This window comes from Leucopleurus acutus (assembly GCF_964270905.1).
Source record: "Leucopleurus acutus genome assembly, chromosome: 15".
Lineage (NCBI taxonomy): Eukaryota > Metazoa > Chordata > Mammalia > Artiodactyla > Delphinidae > Leucopleurus > Leucopleurus acutus.
In genome coordinates, this window is record NC_139157.1 from 27329797 (window position 1) to 27348873 (window position 19077).

General features: G+C 41.1%; 1 protein-coding gene across 2 annotated transcripts in view; it reads right to left on the reverse strand.

Moving 5' to 3' along the window:
- Nucleotides 1–19077, reverse strand: part of PDE7B (phosphodiesterase 7B) — a gene marked incomplete at its 5' end in the record, with an annotated part of 217993 nt that overhangs the window by 70634 nt on the left and 128282 nt on the right. For both annotated transcript variants that reach the window (XM_082855542.1, XM_082855541.1), the window contains one exon: nt 10449–10532. In XM_082855542.1, the coding sequence (XP_082711668.1) occupies nt 10449–10532 (84 nt within the window). The remainder of the gene's footprint in view (nt 1–10448; nt 10533–19077) is intronic.

Below are 19077 nucleotides of genomic sequence, written 5' to 3' on the forward strand. Positions count from 1 at the left end.
TCTGCCAGAACAGTAGGAATATTGAAAAACAGTTGAAAAGTTGCAAAATCTAGTATTTAGGTGTATAGTTACACATTTCTTGTTAAGTTATAGAAACATTTGTTCAATGATATTGAAGCATTTCATACCAAAAAGGGAATTGTCTAAATGTACTATAAAAAGAAAATAATGATTATAATGTAAGAAAAATACTTCATATGAGTAACTGGCACTTAAAAGGAATGTATGGCATACATGTATTGCCTTTGAATATTAAAATCCATATATAAAGAAGAATTAGTCCAGGATGGTTAAGAACTTGTGCTCTGGCATTGTATTTTTGAGGTTTGAATTCTGACTAACAAGTTATTTCCTGGGAGAGTTATTTCTCCTCTTTGGGCTTCAGTTTCCTCATTTTAAATAGCAGTGCCTACTTCATAGGGATCTTGTGGGGATTAAGTGAGTCGATCTGTGCAAAGTATGTAATACAATGTCTGGAACCTAAAGGCTCCACACGTCTTGGCTATTATTATTATCATTTGATATGATATGTGTGTGGCATAACTGACCTATGTCAGTGGTTTCCAGATACTCATAGAAGGTCCAGGTTTGCTGCATCAGATCACCTCAGGATGTTTTGAGAATATACTATCTGGAGATTCAGGTTCAAAGAGTTTGCAGTTACAGTGTGATGGATACTTTCTTGGAGATATGGTGGGAGCACAGAAGCGGGAATAATTAGTTAGCTGGGAGGGTTGAGGGAGTCTTCACAAAGGTCATAATGCTGGGCCAGAGCTCGAGCGGTGAAGACAGACAGACAGCTCTCCCTATCCGCAGGTTTCGTATCCGCGAGTTCCGCATCCGCGGACGAGGAGGACGGATTGTAAGGGATTTGATCATTCGCCGATTTTGGTATCCACGTGGCCCAGGGCTCCTGAAACCAATCCCCTGTGGATACGGAGGGACGAATGTAGATGTCTCCTAGGAGGAGGTGGCCAGGTAGGCGTATACTCAGCAGGGGCAGTAGGTACATCCAAAGTTAAACTACATCTATTGAGGACCTATTAGGAGCCAGACGGGCTGCTGGACACATTGATCTCATTTACCTCTCACCGTGACCCAATGAGTCTGATGTTACACTGTCCTTCCATATGTGTGGACATTAAGTAGTTTGAGCATCTTTCCCACACTCACAAAAGATGTAAGATTGAAACTCAGGTCTGACTTGCAAGTTCATCGTCTTTTTGCCAGTCTCCTTTGCTGACTGCGGTTCAGTGGGTGCGGGGATCTAGGTGGGCAGCCATGGTGGACCCGGCAGAGAAGCAGCCTGCGGGGGTGTGAAGGCCTCTTATTTCTAGTGCTCGCAGCAGCCCTCCTGTGCTTCTCGGCCTTGGGGAGCCTTGCCTGAGAGGGCTCCACCGCCAGCCACCTGCATCCTGGACCTGGGGTTAAGCACCTCCTAGGTTAAGGCTGTTGTGGTGACCGTTGTTAGGTGCAGTGACATTGGCCACCTTCCCTTGGGATTTTCCTCTGTAATTGCTGCCCCTTTCCTCCGCATGTGTTCTACTGCCCTCCCTCCTAAGGTTACTTATCAGTAATAAACCACCCAGGTGCCCCAAGGCAATCTGGTTTGCTAGTTAGAAAGAAATCAAGATCTTGATCTTGTGTGTTAACCGTGAGATCTCAGTTTGGAAACACACAAAAGATTTTAAGGATGGAAACACTGTATTTTTCCATATATAGTTCAATGGGGACCATGGTGAGTCTTTTAGATCTTCTGAAACTTTGAGAGTAGAGTAGGGTGGCAATCAGAGGACATAACCCCTCATTTTGTTTATTTAATGAAGCCACAAGAGATCAGCTGTGACTGCTTCTGGGTAGATTGAATTTAATTTTATTTAACAAACAAGTCATTCTAGCTCAGTGACTCAGAGGGAAACTTCAGTCAAAAAAACTTGACTTACTCTTGCTTCCCTCTATATTTTACTGTCTCCAGAAATCCAAAGACACCACTATGCCAGAAATACTCCAGGTGGGTTAGGGTTTTATTCAAGGAAATGCTGCAGTAGAAAATTGCCATTTCTCTGTGCTGTGTTCAGGTGAGTCAGCAAACCCTCTGGGCTCTGATATAAGCAGCCACGTTTGTACCAAATAGAATCCATGAGGGGAGGGTTGGGGAGAGGTGTCTGAACTGTGATGTCTAAATTATTTCTCACAGAGGAAAAGAAATTGCTGGTGAAACTTCCTTCCTTGTGGGCTTTCTTGTCAACTGTCTTGTGCTTTGCTAAATCAAGCTTATTCTAAACTAATACTCTAGGAGCATTTGAACAAAGTAGTCGTTGGTTTTGTGATACCTATTCTGGCCATATGGCTCATGGACGGATGTGACTCCCAAGTGGAGCTTCCAAAACAGGCCTCTCTGCCCTGCACTGCAGTCCCTTATTTCCAGCTTTCTCCTGGACATTTCCACTTGACTCTACTGCAAACAACTTGTCCTGACTGAGCTCACTATACTTTCCCCACCACCCTCCACTTTCCTCACCGCTGACCTTACCTCCAGATTTTCAGATGACCAGACCAACCCCTGGAATGCCCAGTCTTCAGTATCAGCATTTTATCTCCTTTTCTCCACATCATGTCTGGATTTATACTTTATTTCTACTGCCATCATAGCCTGCCACCTGACTATATTCCTTTTGATTCATTGGGTCTGTTCCCCCTAACATATGGATGTGACTTAATTTTCTGAAACACTACTTAATTCACGTTTTTCTTAAAATTCTCTAGCGATCCTCTTTGCTTTATGAATCAAGTTCAAATCCTTTATCTTGGCATTCCAAGTCTTTTCATTTTCTCTCTAGGCAACGTATTTTACTACTTTTTGGACCTTCTTCCTACTCAGTGCTTAATATCTCCCATATGTCAGCTCAGTCTCACTTCTAGGCAACTCCTGAACCAGCCAACACTCTGCCTTATCTTTTAGATTTCAGCATAAGACCATAAAGTCCTGTTCTCCTGCTCAGGGCAATTCAGTAATCTCTGCCTTCTCTTGTCTCTGATTTACTGTCCAGTGTCATTTACTTAAGAACTAGTTCATTTATGCTCTTGTATGGTCCTTGGTATAATGTGTATTTGTCTTATCCATCTAATAAGGTTGTTAGTTCTTTGAGGGTAGAGGAATATCTCAAAGTTTCCTTTTAAGCACTCGGAATCTTCAGCCCAGGGATGTAGTAGGTGCCATCCCACCACCCCCCAGTCCTTGTTGCCTGGAAAGGAATTATTTGGATATTTGTGTTTGGTGCATCCGGCAGACTCCAGTCCATTGTCATCGGAGACAGGAGCCAGCCATCATGTAAAATGCTGTCTCAGCCCGGTGGTTATTGGTGTGGCCCACGGCACCTTGGCCTCACGGCCTGCTGGGCATAGAGCGAATGTTTGTTGAATGCGTGGATAACAGCCCAGAGGAAATACTGGGCTCACGGATTCAATTTTCTGTTTTTCATCACTCAGATAAAAAATCAATTTGTTAAATGATGTCAGCCAGGTTAATAGAAGGCAAGGGCTATTTTCAGTTCTGGCTTTAGAGGGTGAAAACCCTTTCTTTTTGAATATGGTTTTCCTCAGACAGTCAGGGCTACTGCATGAGCTCTCCTGACTTCTCTGGCTCCTCCTTGAATATTGCATCCCCCAATAACATTTACAGCTAGTTGAGTAGAAGGGTGGACGACTCTTTCCTTAGGTCCTGAAGCCCTAAACACTGGCCTCTGTGTGCAGCCCTCCTTCACATCATCGTTGTTTCAGAGCTGCTCATGTTTTAGTTCCTCTGGAAAGCCTTCTCTCATTTCCCAAGATAGAGTTAATTCTTCCTTTCTTTAACTTCCCCCAAGTTGATCACTCTCTCCTCCGAATCTCGTTTACACATATGTTTCTCGTATTATGTGTACTCTTATTCTAGACACATGTATTATTAGATGTGTCAGTCATATCAAAATGTATTTGCTTATGTCTCTGTAAAGTCCTTGAAGGCAGTGGTTATGTCTCACGTATATTTGTGTCTTTGGGGCCTGGCATACTGCTTATCCTAAGAAGTAGTCCGCTGATGGCCAGGGATAAACGGTGACGGGGAGCGAGGGAAGCAGTGCGGACACCATCAGGTCTGTCTTCTGCAGTGCAGTGGCGTTTCGGTGGCTGACCATCCTACTGGTCTGGCACTTCCGCATCTGAAGTGCTGGGAGCCTGCAGCCAGAAAGCCCGAGTGCCCATCACGGAGTACGTTCCAGGTGAGTCAGAAGGCATCACAACCACAACCACAACCAATGCCTTGCCTTTCTCCCAGAGGAAGGCAAATATTGAACTTTGAAATTGTGGGGTGTTAACCTTGGAGAAGTCTGAGCTGATCCCAGCCAGTGCCTCCCTTCTCTGTTTGGGGAGCACAGGGCTGGGGGCCGGGGTTTGGGGCTGGTGGGATATCATCCTCTGAGCATGACTCCTTTCAAATCACAGTAACATTTTTTAAAGGATGTTTTTATTTTATTTGCTGTTTTTAATATATATATATTTTTGACTGCGCTGCACAGCATGTGGGATCTTAGTTCCACGACCCGGGAGCGAACCCATGCCCTCTGCAATGGAAGCACAGAGTCTTAACCACTGGACCGCCAGGGAAGTGTCTGTTTTCTGTTTTTAAATTTTTATTTTTTAAAACAATTTGAGATATAACGACATAGAACATTGTGTAAGTCTAAGGTATACAAACGTGTTGATTTGATACCTTTATGTATTACAATATGATTACCACTGTAGCGATAGTTAACACCTCTATTCCTTCACCTAGTTATCATTTCTTTTCTGTGGTGAGAACAGTTAAGAGCTCTTGGCAACTTTGAAGTATATAATACAGTACTGTTGACTAAAATCACTATGCTGTGCATTAGGTCTTCAGAACTTATGCATCTATTACTTGCAAGTTTGCACCCTAAACAATATCTCAGCTGTCACATTGTAGTTTAGGTTCTTTACATTTTGTGTGGCTCTCATAGGTAACATTAAAAGTTATCATTCAAGGGCGGGTGAGGGGAGGGATAAATTAGGAGGTTGGGATTAACATATACACACAACTATATATAAAATAGATAACCAACCAGAACCTTCTGTGTAGCACAGGGAACTATACTCAGAATTTTGTAATAACCTATAATGGAAGAGAATCTGAAGATAATATGTATATTTATATCTATATCTGAATCGCTGTGCTATACACCTGAAACTAACATGATGTTGTAAATCAACTATACTTCAATTTAAAAAAAGTTATCTTTTAGAAGATTACTGAAAGGCTGTTACCATCTGCTACGAATTCTCTCTTAGAAAATGGAGTTTATAATCAAATTGCCGCCCCTCCCTCTTTAAGATGGGGATATCACTTAGCACCAGATGGTTTGTAACATGCAGGGTGGCTTTTGGGTGACTCATTTTGTGAATGTATTTTATATTTCTGCAGGGTGTAATGTGTTTAGATGGAAGCTTTTAAAAAAGCATTAAAAAAAAAAGCATTTGAGTCTCTGGGTCAATTCTTCATAAAAAGGTCAATATATATATGTTTGCAAATATTCTGTGTTGGAAATAATGATCAAAGGAAAATATTTTGGTAGTGCTACTAAAATTACCTCATGCTTGTGCAGCTAAAATGGCCCTGCCTGGAGAGGCAGATCTGGAGGAATAGAACTTTAAACATCAAGATTAGCAAATTAACTGACAGGAAAAGCCAAATAGCCAATTAACCTACTATTGCACAGCCCCGGGGCTGGTCTCGAGCTCCAGGCTCTCTGTGGCAGCTGATATCTGGTGCCCTAAAACCTCCAGCTGATGCTCCTTCTTTCTCTCAAGCTCCACAGTCACTGGGCATGTTTGTTTTGTATGTCACTTCCTTTGCTGAGCCAGTGTGGAAATCACATTGTGTTGCTCTGAAGTGGTTGCCACGGGAACATCTCCACCTAGTCATTATCTACTCAGGCTCCTGATTATATTAAGCCAGGAGACAGAGATGTAGCAGGGGTCACTGGAGCCACCTGCTCTGCAGAAACTGTAATTGCCTCTGCGACGTTCATCTCTGGCCACCCGTCTCTCCGAACACTCCTCTACATTTTCCCCTCTCTTGTTTCCCCCCAAACAAAGTCAGTAAATGAAGTCAGTATGTAGGAAATCAGCATGGGGATAAGATGAGCCATTACATTCCCATCCCTCCTGCCCTCCTCCAGTTCTCTGTTTTAGAACCTCATGTGGATTAAAAATAACGTCACCCTTTTTTCACATTCTGTTCTGCCCCTCCATGCTTAGAGATAAAGATGACTCTCTTCTTTAAAAGTCTATAATTCCTGTGTCCCACACAATGGTGCTGAAGTCACAGTTTCCTGCTACTTATCCAGAGAAGCTTCTAGAAATTCACATAGACGCCTCTTTTCTAAATTGTATGAAATATCAATAGGACATGAAACTGGCTATTAACAAGTAATTTTATCTCATGTTTTATCTCACATGTTTCTATTGATCTGGATGAATTTCTTATGAGGAGGATTTTCTGATCTTTATTCTCAGATGGCATGTGACATAGGAGGGGTGTTGTCTCAGAGTACTTTTTGGGGGAAAAACCATACAGTCCATTGGCCTTGTCATTTATTGTCCAAATAAGGATGTTTTGGGAGTTGAAAAGTGGCATTATTAATAGGTATGCCTAGACAACAGGTGTAAATTAGGACCGTCTCCGGCAAACCAGGTATATATTGTCACCTTAAATGTAGATGACAGGTACATGGGCATGGTAGTACTATGCCCTCACAGAATATGGGGAAAGGAGCACCTCTTGCAAGAAAAATTTGTGCATTTAGAAATTATACTTGCGGAGTTTAAAATCTGGATCAGCAAGAGTTTCCCTTTTTGTTTATACTTCTACTGCATGTAAATTTTGTTAATGTGAGACCATTCTTAATGTAACGTGATGGCACTGGAAATTGAAAAGAAAAAAATATGACATTAACAAAGGAAAATAGACTGGACTAAATATGCCTATATTGATGTCATAAACTCTTTTACCCTGATTAAAAATCTAACTTAAACGTTGGTACCTTTTTTTGTAAAGGGCCATATACTAAGTATTTGGGGCTTTGCGGGCCAGATGGTCTTTGTTGCAACTACTCTGCTGTTGTAGGGTGAAAGGAGCTGTAGGCAATATATAAATGGATAGGCATGGCTGTATTCCAATCAAATCTTGTTGACAACAACAGGCAGGGTAGGGACACAGATTTGGTGCACTAGCTGTCGTTTGCCCATCCTTGTTCTAGTTCTCTGTTTGAATATCTAGAGACTGTGTTCTGATAGAAGGAAAGGTATTTTAGATATGAATTCTGATGTCTCCTGTCCTGTTGTGACAGGTTGGGGGCTGTGGCTAATGGGGCCCATGGAGAAGTACAATGGGTCTTACTACTTAGTGTACATTTTTGCTTAGGCATGTTTCAGCCATTCAAGGCATAGCTGAGGTGGGTGGTAGAGGGTAAGCCATCAGGGAAACTTTGGACAGGGAATGGCAGCCATGTAGGTTTCAAAAAGCCTTTTAGGAGGAATGCTGTAGGGATGCAGACACAGGGAAGAGAGGCTATGGTGATTCAGTTTTTCGTACAAACGTTTTTTTTTTTAAGTCCTAGATGAGATTCTACCTTGGGAGAGTGTGCAGAACTGCAAGCACCTGAGGAATATGTGTCTGTGCCTATTCTTGGGAAAAACTGACTCAAAATTAAGGTAAATTACATTTAAAAATCACTTTAGTTTGGCACTTATCATGTAGAATTGGAATCAGCTGGTAAAACTAAAAGCTTTAGGAGGAAGTCTCAAAATATTCTCAGGGGTTTATTTCAAATTTTTTATAAAGTTATATTTAAAATGTTTCCCTTTAGGCAGAAAGCACACACTAACAACTCAGGCAAACCACAGCAAGGACATGAAAGAGATCAAAGAGAATTAAGTAGACTGTATATGATAAGGCAGTAGGAGATGTGACACATGTATTATATCTTATGTGACTCTATATAACATAGATATGCACACATCTGCTGCTACTTGGTGACAATCTGCTTTAACTGTAGACTAAGGAAACTGTGGAGAGTGACCACAGTAATGTCATTGGTTCTAGACAATGGAATGGGTAGTATCACAAATAAGGAAAAATCTCAGAGGGCTTCAGTTCTATCTGATTTGTTTGGTTAAATGAAGAGGATGATTGACATTTATAATTATTTAATATAATCTTTTCAAGGGGACCCTTTAATTGGTCAGTTAACAGGAGTTACTAAGATGTCAATAACTCTAAAGAGAATATCCTTTCGGATCTTGTAGTCTATCTTGGGATGTGGTTTTCTGTATACAGGAAAAAAAATTGAGACCACTTAGAAAACAAAGTACAGTGAAGGCAAATTATTATTGCCTTAGCATATGTTACTGATAAAGAAATACGAGTGAAAGAGTTATCCAGAGTGGAGTGCTGAGCAGAGGAGAAAGGGAATTGCAGGATGGATGGCCAACACTCCCTCGGCGGGTGGGAGGTCATGAGCAACAGGCAAGGTGAAATGGGGATGGAGGGCAGAGAGTCAGGGGAAGGAGGCTAGGGTTGAGTCCAGGTACCAGGAAGTTCCTGGAGGACCTACGGCAGAGGGATGACAGGATGGCATCTGCTTACAGATGGTCTAATATTATGTTGTGAATAATATAACAGCGAAGTATTATCTGCATTGAGTTTCTCTTCAAATTTTTATAATTTCCAGTTTTTTTCAGCTTAAAAACTGAAACAAAGTATTAAAAAAAAATCCAAGTGTTACAGAAACCTAAGATGTAGACAGTTAAATATTCCATAATCCCACCTGCAAGGATAACTATCATTAGTAGTTGATGTTGCTCATTAACACTAAGATAAACCAAAAAAGTTTATCATTTGGAACCTTGGAGTTTTAAGGAGAAATGTCTCCTATTTTCCTAATTTGTTCATGGTGTATATTAGGACCCATGATATAACATCTCATTTACTATTGAAAAGAGGCTTTTTGGTTATTTTCTGCCTCTGACCCTAGGTATGTGATACCGTTGAGAGTCCTGGTCTGTATAAGACAGTGAATTGGACCCTTGCTTATCCCCGCACTGCTTGGTGGGACCATATGGCTGGGACCTGGAAATCCATACAGGCTAGGGGCTGTCAAAAGGATAACTTCCATGGGTAGCTGGAACAACACATTCAGGGTTATAAGGCGGGGTAAGAGACACCATCAGAGCTCCCCATAGGCTGTAACCAATATTGCATTAGTCTAGGAACTCGACTGTATCCTCTAAAATGCATTTTTTGGGGTCTGGGTGGGGGAAGTTGTCTCTAGTATGAAAAGAGTTACTCTGAATCCCTGTGTCTCTGAAAGAGCTGAAAAAACAGATACTGCACAGTGATATGGGAGGTGGACAAACCAGGAGAAATACACACGTCCATCTTTCACTGGCCTTTGGCAGATCTAAGGATCAGAAATAGCAAGTTGCAATTTCTCCTAGTAATTTTCAGGGGTCAAGGTAAATCAAATTACCTCTTGAGTTGAACTCGTTTATGCCAAAGGAAAGTAATATTTTGTGGGTACAACCCAGCACTTTGAAATTTATGGATGAGAAGCGCTATGAGAACCACATACCGAAAACCTTGGAGCAAGTTGTGAAATTTATCCATTTTCTTCATTCCCCACCCCCAAGTCCCAAGTGAAGGATGGTTGTGATAGTTAGAAGACATGAAATCTGGAGGGGTGACTGGTACTGGTTTGGGTTTCCAAAGGAACATGAAATTAAGAGAATTATAAATCAGAGGTGGAGCAGATCTCCAAAGGAGGAATAGTATATGAAGGGGAAAGTTAGAAATAAATGAACTTCTGAAGTAGCCATACTGGAGGAAGCAGCAGCAAGTGCAGGCTGAAAGGACTTCGCCGTGGTGAAGCGTTTTACCAGGGATGCAAGAACAGACCTCAGGACTTAGATTAGATAAAGAAAGTAAAATTAGATAATGGATGGTTACTAAGGGCAGCTGTACAATAGGTTACCCTGTGGGGTTTTAAAAATAAAATAGAATCTCCTCTAGTTTAGTCCCGGCTGAAGGTGGAGAGAATGTCCTGGATAATGAAAGGAATAGCTTCCTCATGTCAGGCTTCACTGTTTTCAAGATTTACATTTCTAAAGCTGGCGTGATTTCACTGGACCCTCATTGAAGCTCTGTGAGGTAGGGCAGGGCCCGAATGACTTCACTACTAAGGAAATCTAAAGACCAAGGGTTAATTTGCAACTGGGCAGGGAGAGATGGAGGAAGGAAGGCGGACCTCCAAGGGTTTTGAAGTTCAGAGGGAAATGAGAATTTTTTTTTCAAGGAAACATTTGTTCCTTTCCAGGTACACTTGATTACTCACTGTTAAGGAGGCGGAAGTCAATGAATGGGTAGGAGCCGCGGCGTTCAGCAGGAACCCCCGTCTGACCCCTCAGTCGTACATCTCCTAGAAAACAAAATCCAAGCAAATGTTTGAAAACGTTGCCAAGTGTATTTACTTTTCCTCTGTAAATCCTCCTACCCACTTATGTCACTGGAACCTACACCAAATAACAGGGGAAAAATGATTCCATTCACCTTGTTTAAGAGAGCGCTATGTGGGAAGGGATATTTAATGAATGCTGAGTGTAATGAACTTGGCAATATTCTAACAAATGAAGCAGCACTCCTTTATATTTGCCTGGAAGATAGGTCTGTGAACATTTTGGTAACTTACAAAGTTTCCATAGTCCTTTTTATTCTTCCTAGTGCCATAAAGATGAAGCATCTTAATCTGGAGGACAAAACGGTGTGCTGGGATTATAGCTTTTATTCTAATTGGAAGTTTTAATTGCCCACAGTGCTATTTTTCTTGGTTCCAGCGCAGTTTTTGTTTTTGTTTTTTTTCTGGCTGGCATCCACCTTACTTGTTTCTCAGGTTGTATCATTCATTGACCTGCTTGAGAATCTGCTCAGATCAGGGCCAGTCTAGCTCCGGGTACTTTAGACCCTCAGTCTCCCTTGCACTTATGAGTCTGTAGAATTTCTAGCCCTTATTCATTTGTAGGTTTCCTTTAATGTCTGTGTTCACTTTCCCTGATTAAGGAAAGTAGTGAAGTTGAGTGGAAAGGTTTCACGTGGACTTCAGAACAAGGTAGACCTTGGATAAACCTGGCTCAGACACTTGCTAGCTGTGTGAGCTTAGAAAATGTATTTCTCTGAGCCTCAGTTACTTCACTTCAAGGTGTCATTGGTTGGAGAATCTAAAATAACACTTGCTGCCCGGAAGTAAATGCTGATTTTCCTTCTACAATCCTGCAAGGCAGGAATCACGCATATTATGTGTTTTGCATTTCTCTGTAGTGCTTTGTGTGTTGTCTGGTACTTAGCAAACTCTAAGTGAATGTCTTCTATTAACAAGAATAGATATAATGACCAAATTCACCAATTAGTACATATAATACGGAATCAGAGGAGAGGTAAAAATATAGTAGACCTAATATATTTCCGGAAGACTTGAATTGGGGAAGGTTTCAGTTCCAAGAGTGATGCTTTCGTTTCCATAAACCACTCTTTCCAAGACAAGAGGTGGCACTAGGGCCTCAGCCTACCAGTACAAAGCAGGAACAGTCTTCTCTCATTAACTCCTGGAGTTAACCAGAGTCTGGATGAGATCTCCATCAGCTATAACCCATGCAATTGACAGTGTTTAAAATATCCCTCACAGATGGGCCTTGTGTACACATGGGCTTGTAAACTGTAAGCTGTGAGCCCTTGGGCTATTCTTTGCTTTGAATTTTATACTGATGCTTTATTTAATGTTTTGTATAATCTGATACGGTAGTGCCATATTGATATTAAAGAACATTACAATTTATGGAACACAGTAAAGTGGGAGGAGGAGAGAAGAGATGGAAAAGTACATTTAAAAATATGCATATAATCTGACATTAAAGAAGAGAATGCTAGTATTTGATAAATTCGTGGGGCTGGATGGTCAATAGTCATAGGAAAGCCACCAGAAAAAGCTGAGGAGTTTTCCTCTCCTCGAGTTGTCTTCAACACCTTATGTTTATAACTCTCTAAAGAGTTTACAAAGCACTTTCACAAACATCACTGTATATTTATTTTCTTGTTTTTCTCATTGGATCTTCACAATAGCCTTGTGAGGAGAGTCATATTATTACCCTTACTTTCTAGGTGAGAAAATAGAGGCTCAGAAAAGAGGGTGAACGATTGCTATTCACCCTGCTGGCCCCAGCTCAGGACTCAGACCCCTTAAAGGCACTCAGTAGGCTGACTTTATGTATGTTTAAACTTTTATTATTTTTTATTGAAGTGTTGTTGATTTACAATATTATATTAGTTTCAGGTGTATAGCATAGTGATTCAGTGTTTTTACAGATTATATTCTTTTAAATGTTATTACAAGATAATGACAGCAATTCCTAGTGCTATACAGTATATCCTTGTTGCTTATCTATTTTATACATAGTAGTTTGCATCTCTTAATCTGATAACCCTATCTTTCCCCTCCCCTCTTCTTTCTCCTCTCTGGTAACCACTGATTTGTTTTCTGTATCTGTCTCTTTCTGTTTTGCTATATACATTCACTTGTATTAATTTTTAGATTCCACATATAAGTAATATCATACAGTTTTTGTCTTTTTCTGTCTGACTAATTTCACTAAGCATAGTATTCTCTAGGCCCACCCACGTTGCTGCAGTGGCAGAATTTCATTCTTTTTTATGACTGAGTAATATTCCATTGTGTATCTATACCGTATCTTCTTTATCCATTTGTCTATTGACTTTAATTGACTGCCTGAGTTTATGGTGCTTTAAGCTTATAATTAGCAGGGCCAGTCCTTAAATCTAGCTTGTTAAACTTCATAGGCAAAGATCTCTCCTCTCAATACCATTGATTTTTTTGTCTATGAAGTGTGCGCACCTGGTTTTTAAAGTTAAAAAAAAAGTCATAGACCTCCACATGATAGAAGCTGTGCTTTTAGTATTTATCAAGAAAATACAGCATGTTAAAAATGATACAACAAATGCAGCACTGCCTTTGAATGAATTTATATTTTATGAGTGACAGTAAGATAGACACACACTTGAAAACCTAGGCAGACTGGGACTTCCCTGGTGGTGTAGCGGTTAAGACTCCGCACTCCCAATGCAGGGGGCCTGGGTTCGATCTCTGGTCAGGAAAATAGATCCCACATGCATGCCACAACTAAGAGTTTGCATGCCACAACTAGGGAGCCAGCAAGCCACAGCTAAAGAGCCAGCCTGCTGCAACTAAGACCTGGCTCAACCATATAAATAAATAAATAATAAGAAAAGAAAACCTATGCAGAGATGAGACTGTCTTCATTTGGTCTAAAGCTGGCTCGGCTTGTGGATTTGTTCACCTGTTGTGTCATCCCTTTGGGCTTCTCCTATGGGTTTCAAGCTCACTAATGGAACTCACTTCCTCACTAGTATTTGCTTCTCAGTGTTACCAAAGAGTTCATCCTGACTTTGTAGTTCTGAAGATACTATTTTCCCAGAAAATTTCTGTCTAATATCAATGTGGGTTTTAAAGCCTCTTCCAGAGTTTATTCCATTTGTCCATCTGAGGGTCTAAGGCAGAGGTGGCCCGTCCTCATGACTTTAGATTTAGACTTCAGATTTAGAGAAATCGTGAGGAGACGGCACCAGGTGGCGGAACGGGTAAAGGGGGGGTGGTGGTGATACGCTGAGAGTCAGGAAACGCTTGTTACTGAGAGGATCAGAATTTTGCCACCTTGGTGACCTTGGGCAAATCAATAACTACTTCGAGGTCCGGTTTTCTAATATTTAAATTTGCATTATATAGCATTCCCCCCCACCTCCCCACAGGATTGTTGTGAGGAAATTATCAGGTGCCTGAAAAATAACATGATGATTAACATTATTGAATACTTATGCTGTGCTGAGCATTTCACATGCGTTATCTCATATCATCTACCCAACAACCCAATGAAGGAGGTATTATTATTATACCGTTCACAGATGAGGAAACTGAAGCTAATGGAAATTTGATATTTTGTCTGTGCTCAGAGCTAGTGAGTGGGGAGCTCGTGCTCAAACTCAGAACTGGCTCCAAAACCCATGTTCTTAATCAACCATGCTCCTATAGCATCAGGATAAAAAAACTGTATAAACAGTTAAGCATTAACTTTTTATTGCATAATGTATGCTCTGATTGCTAGTTGCCCATAAACCAAATATATATTCATCATGATTCCAGGAAACTAAATACCAGGGGAATCTACCCCCTTGATGAATTTGAGATTCAATCAGATAGATGCTGTTTATTCAAATAGCAGTTCAGTGGAAATGGGCTGCATGAATAAGACGACCAAATCCTGCTCTGGATCAACAAGGCATTTATTATTTTCAAGTAAGAAATGGAAAGCGATTATTAAAAATATTATTCAGCAGAACTCAAACGACCTGGCAACTAATTTACCAAAGCTCTTAATTAAGATAATTTTTTTATGATGCCAGCCCACTTCTGAGAAAAAGAGACAAGTAACAGTGAAGAATGTTGATAGAAAAGATACCTAAACAAACAAACAAAACAAATCAACAGGAACAACAACAAACTACAAAACCCGAAAGGTTCCGTTGCAGTGTTTATTCTTTCTGTAACTATTATTATAGTCTTGGAAGCAGATACTCATGAACCTAACGATGGCCTTTAGGTGTGGCAGCTAATTGCTTTGAAGAAGGATGAAATCATATTAAAAATACTAATGAGGCAGGAGGCAGGACAACTGTAAGTGGGCTAACAATGCATTTTAGAAATTCTTCAACATGAAAAGTTAAATACAAACAAAGCAAAGATTCCGTAGCTTCAGTGTTCTATTGAATCAAAGCTTGAATGGGGTAAAACGAATGTTTTCAGTATATATTTCTCATATAGAAAGTTCTTGCTCCTTCTCCCTGCTTTCATGAGCCCCTTCTGATATTAAATTGCTTCAATATGCTCGTGGGAAGAGAGAAATCATTCAGTAACCATGGTCCCTGGAGGAGCAGAGGCCACTGGTCCGAAGAACAGAACGAGTGGCGTCCTACTGCACTGCTTTTACTGGCCCACGGTCTCAAGCAATCATCTGTTTACCTAAGGCCTTATATCCAAGCTAAACAATTACTTTGACTATTCATTAGACCCTTGTTTAACTGAAGCAAATTTTTTTCTGGCAAACGGAAGGTGCAGTGGAAGCAGGGAGGAAGCGTTGACAGCTCAGAATCGTGTCCTCACTCTGTTCTTATTGTGTGCCAAAAGGAAACAAACAGCGGGGGCATTCTTATTTTGAAAGGGCTGCTTCTCTTTTGCCCCTTCAGGCCGAAAAACATAACATGTCGTCCTCGGGTATTTAAAGCTGCCAACACAGGCAGAGAGCTGAGACAGCCACTCACCCTCCCGGGGGACGAGGTTCCAGGATGGACCTCTTGCCCACTTGGCCTCTCAGGCCGTCTCTGCTTAATAAAAGCTTGGGAGGGAGCAGACGTTATGTGGCCTCTTATGTAACTGGCAAAGAGGGTGGAGACGCTGACAGCGATGACAACTTACAGTGGCTGAAACACGGGCCACATGACGAGAACCAGACTTTGGCCCCAGTCATGGTGTCAAGGTCATTTCAGGGTGGGGAAAAGAAGCGAGAAAGGAACAGAGCAGTAGCTACTGTGCTCTGATGGCCTCTGAGACGAAGGAAGAAGATAACGAGAACAGCTGCAGGGACCACGGGATAGACATTCATGGGGCACCACAATGAACGAGGAAGATGGTCGTAGAGTCAGAAAGGTGCTACTGAGCCACCATTCTGGCAGGAGAGAAGACGCTCCCGTGAAAGGTATCCCTTTGCGCTTCCTTAGACATTTCTAATTCATGTCACTGCCACAAACTTGCAAAATGAAGGCAGAGAGAAGTCAGATCCCCAAATCTCACACTGGAACTTTCAACAGGCTGCACTGCCCCAGAGCTGGCGGCTGTGAATATTTCAGATGACTACTCTCAATTAGCAAAGTGAATTATTTCTCCTAAGACGTTTATCTAGCCAAATAAAAAGGAGAAAGTTTGTGCAATTTAATCACTCCACAGATTTATGGGATAGGACAGGCAGCCAGTGTAGATGAGTCAGGCAGAGAGGGCTGTTCTGAGTACTGGGAGCCCACGTGAGATCCAAGATGGCTGATGACACCCCAGTTTCCCACCCACAGGTTCAATCTTCTGCTTTACTTTCCTGAGTGGGGCTGGGCCTGTCTCGTTACTAAGAACCTCTCCAGTGGTCTGTTGCACTAATTGTGTCTTTCTGGGTTGTCGCTGAGAGAGCTTTGTGTGTTGGAAAGAGAGGAACCAGGAGTTATTTGTCCAGAAACCATGCTTTTGGCAAAAGGAACAATATAAAGTTTTCCTTGCATGTGCAAAAAGTCCTTTTTTTCCTTCTCTTTGAAAAAACCTTGCACTTTCTGTCAAAATCAGAGAAAGGGAAATTTCACCAAGTTAGAGTTAATGTTCTATTGCCTGTACTTTATTACCTTGCAACTTTAGAATTATTAAATACTTCGTGACAAATGCACATTTTGGGACTTAAATGCTGCAAAAGTGAATATATAAATAGCAGTGCTTTTATTTTTTAAGGCGGGTATGGTATGTTTTAACTCAGACTAGACATTCTTTAGCTTGATGGTTTTACAGGGGGAAATGAGAAAAAAAGTTACAATCACTAGGAACACAGAAGACTAATAAAAAAAGATATTGAACAAGAAGCAGCAGGAATGCCTAAAGAGAATTCCAAGAAGCTGTAAAAGAACTTAAAAGGACACCAAGCACATGTCTTCTTGCAAAGATTGAGAATAAGGGGAATAATCTGAGGAGTCATTTTAGGGAATACGTGATCTGGATCTGCCTTAAGTAATGAAAACACCAGTGTAAGCTTGCACATTATTCACTTATTTCTGGGATAACGCTTTTTACCTCCAGAATCTCACCGAAGCAAAGCTTGCTATTTTTTAATAAATGTATAATACACACACACAATGCCTGGCACGTCATAGCACTCAAAAAAACCTACAAAAAAACAGTAGCTATTATTATTATTTTGTTGCTGTTCTGAGATTCCTGTGCCCTCCCCCACCACAGTAGGTATTATTTAGGAGAATTTCAAAGTCAGGAACTGTTTTAAGGACTGTACATGGATGAGCTGGTTTAGTCCTCATAACCATCCACCTGAGGTAGGTATGTCTAACGTCCATGTTGTGCTGAGGAACACAGAGTTTGTACGTCACTGAACTGGGATCAGAAGCCAGGTGGCCTCGGGAGCCATTGCTCTCTAAACCACTGCTGTGCAGAGCCAATGTCTCCGTTCTTTACAACAGTGACCAGTCAGATCACCCATGACGTTTTTCATGGCTTTCTTGACCTTCCAAGGCTGTGTTTTTCCTCCCTCTGCTGGGCAGGTCAGGGTTAATGAAAGTCAGTACCAAAGCTATGTCCTGAGGAGATCTTGACGCTTCATGTCTGTACTATAAGCCCAGGACCACAGGGGGTGCCACAGATCATGACACTAGAAGCCACGAGTCTCAGATGATGCAGGTTAGACTACAGGGAGTCTAGACTCCACTGGAGAGCTAGGTATCTTGTAGGGAAGTAGAACTTTTGGGTAAGTGTGTCAGCAAAGGGGCCAATTCTAGAGAAGGCTCTGAGGAGACCCTAGACTAATTCAGTTCCTTTTGATAAATTGTCATGCAAAACATTATACAAAGTGTTGGAAAGTAGGTGGGGAAAGGGAAACACAAATGAACAGAAGATGTCATCCTGGCACTAAGATCATTAATAATCTAGGAGAGATTCATAGAAATGAGTAAATATGGTATAAAGCCAGAAGGAATCTAACTTTTAGTGATACTGGGACATTTGGGTTTGGATCCCTGTCTCAGAAGTGCTGTGAGGTTTTATGATTTTATATGGATAAATAACTTGGACATTTCTGGGTCTAAAATAACTTCCTAGTCATCTACAAAACTGTTGCAGTTAGTAGAACTGAAAGAGAATCATTTAATGTTCAATTAAACAATTTAATATAATTTTACATTTAAAAGGACTTCACATTTTAGAACAATGATTGAAGGTATGATTTAGACTCTCATACCAGGTCTTCAGTAAGCAAATTTCTGTGGGTACAAGTGAATAATTTAAATTAGAACACTCTTTCTGAAACCACTTGTCACTAGGAAGAGACGTCGTTTGGATTTCATGAGTATGTTAGCTTTCTGGAAAAAAAATATACAGACAGCAGAAGAGGTGGGGGAGGAAGAAGCACAGAATGAAGAGGAGGAGAGAGAGAAGAGGCTACAAAGAAAGCGGACACAGGGAGGGACCGAATCCTGCGGCTGAGGGAAAGGGAGGCATCAGAGATAATTTGTAGATTTTTGTCTTGCATAACTGGATGGTTGGTTGTAGCCATCACAGAAAAAGGAAATTCTCACAGAGGAGTCATTTCATGTCCTTCATTTGATAAATGATATTTAATATAAATGATATTTATGAGACATGATATTTTTGGCAGGCAATACAATGGTGAAGAACCTTGGGGACAGTCTTTGCCTCATGGAGTTTACATTCTCTTGGAGGGGACAGCATAGAAGAATTATATGCATAAATGTAAAGTTGCAACTTTGGATACTGGAACAAAAGAGAGGTCTACTGATGTTAAGAAAGTTACAATGAACTTCACTTTGCTAGGGAGGTTGTTGTGAGCCTCCCCGAGAAGGTGACATTTGATCTGAGATCTTGGGAATAAACAGGAGTTAATCTAAGGTGAACATATGTCCCGATTTGCCCTGGAAAGTCTTGATTTAGGCCTATTGTCTCTCCTGGTGTAATCAGTAATAGTGCCCCTTTCACACTTGGAAGTATTCTGATTGGATCATACATTACATGATTACCCCGAGTGCGGCAATCCAGGCAGACAGGTGTGCAT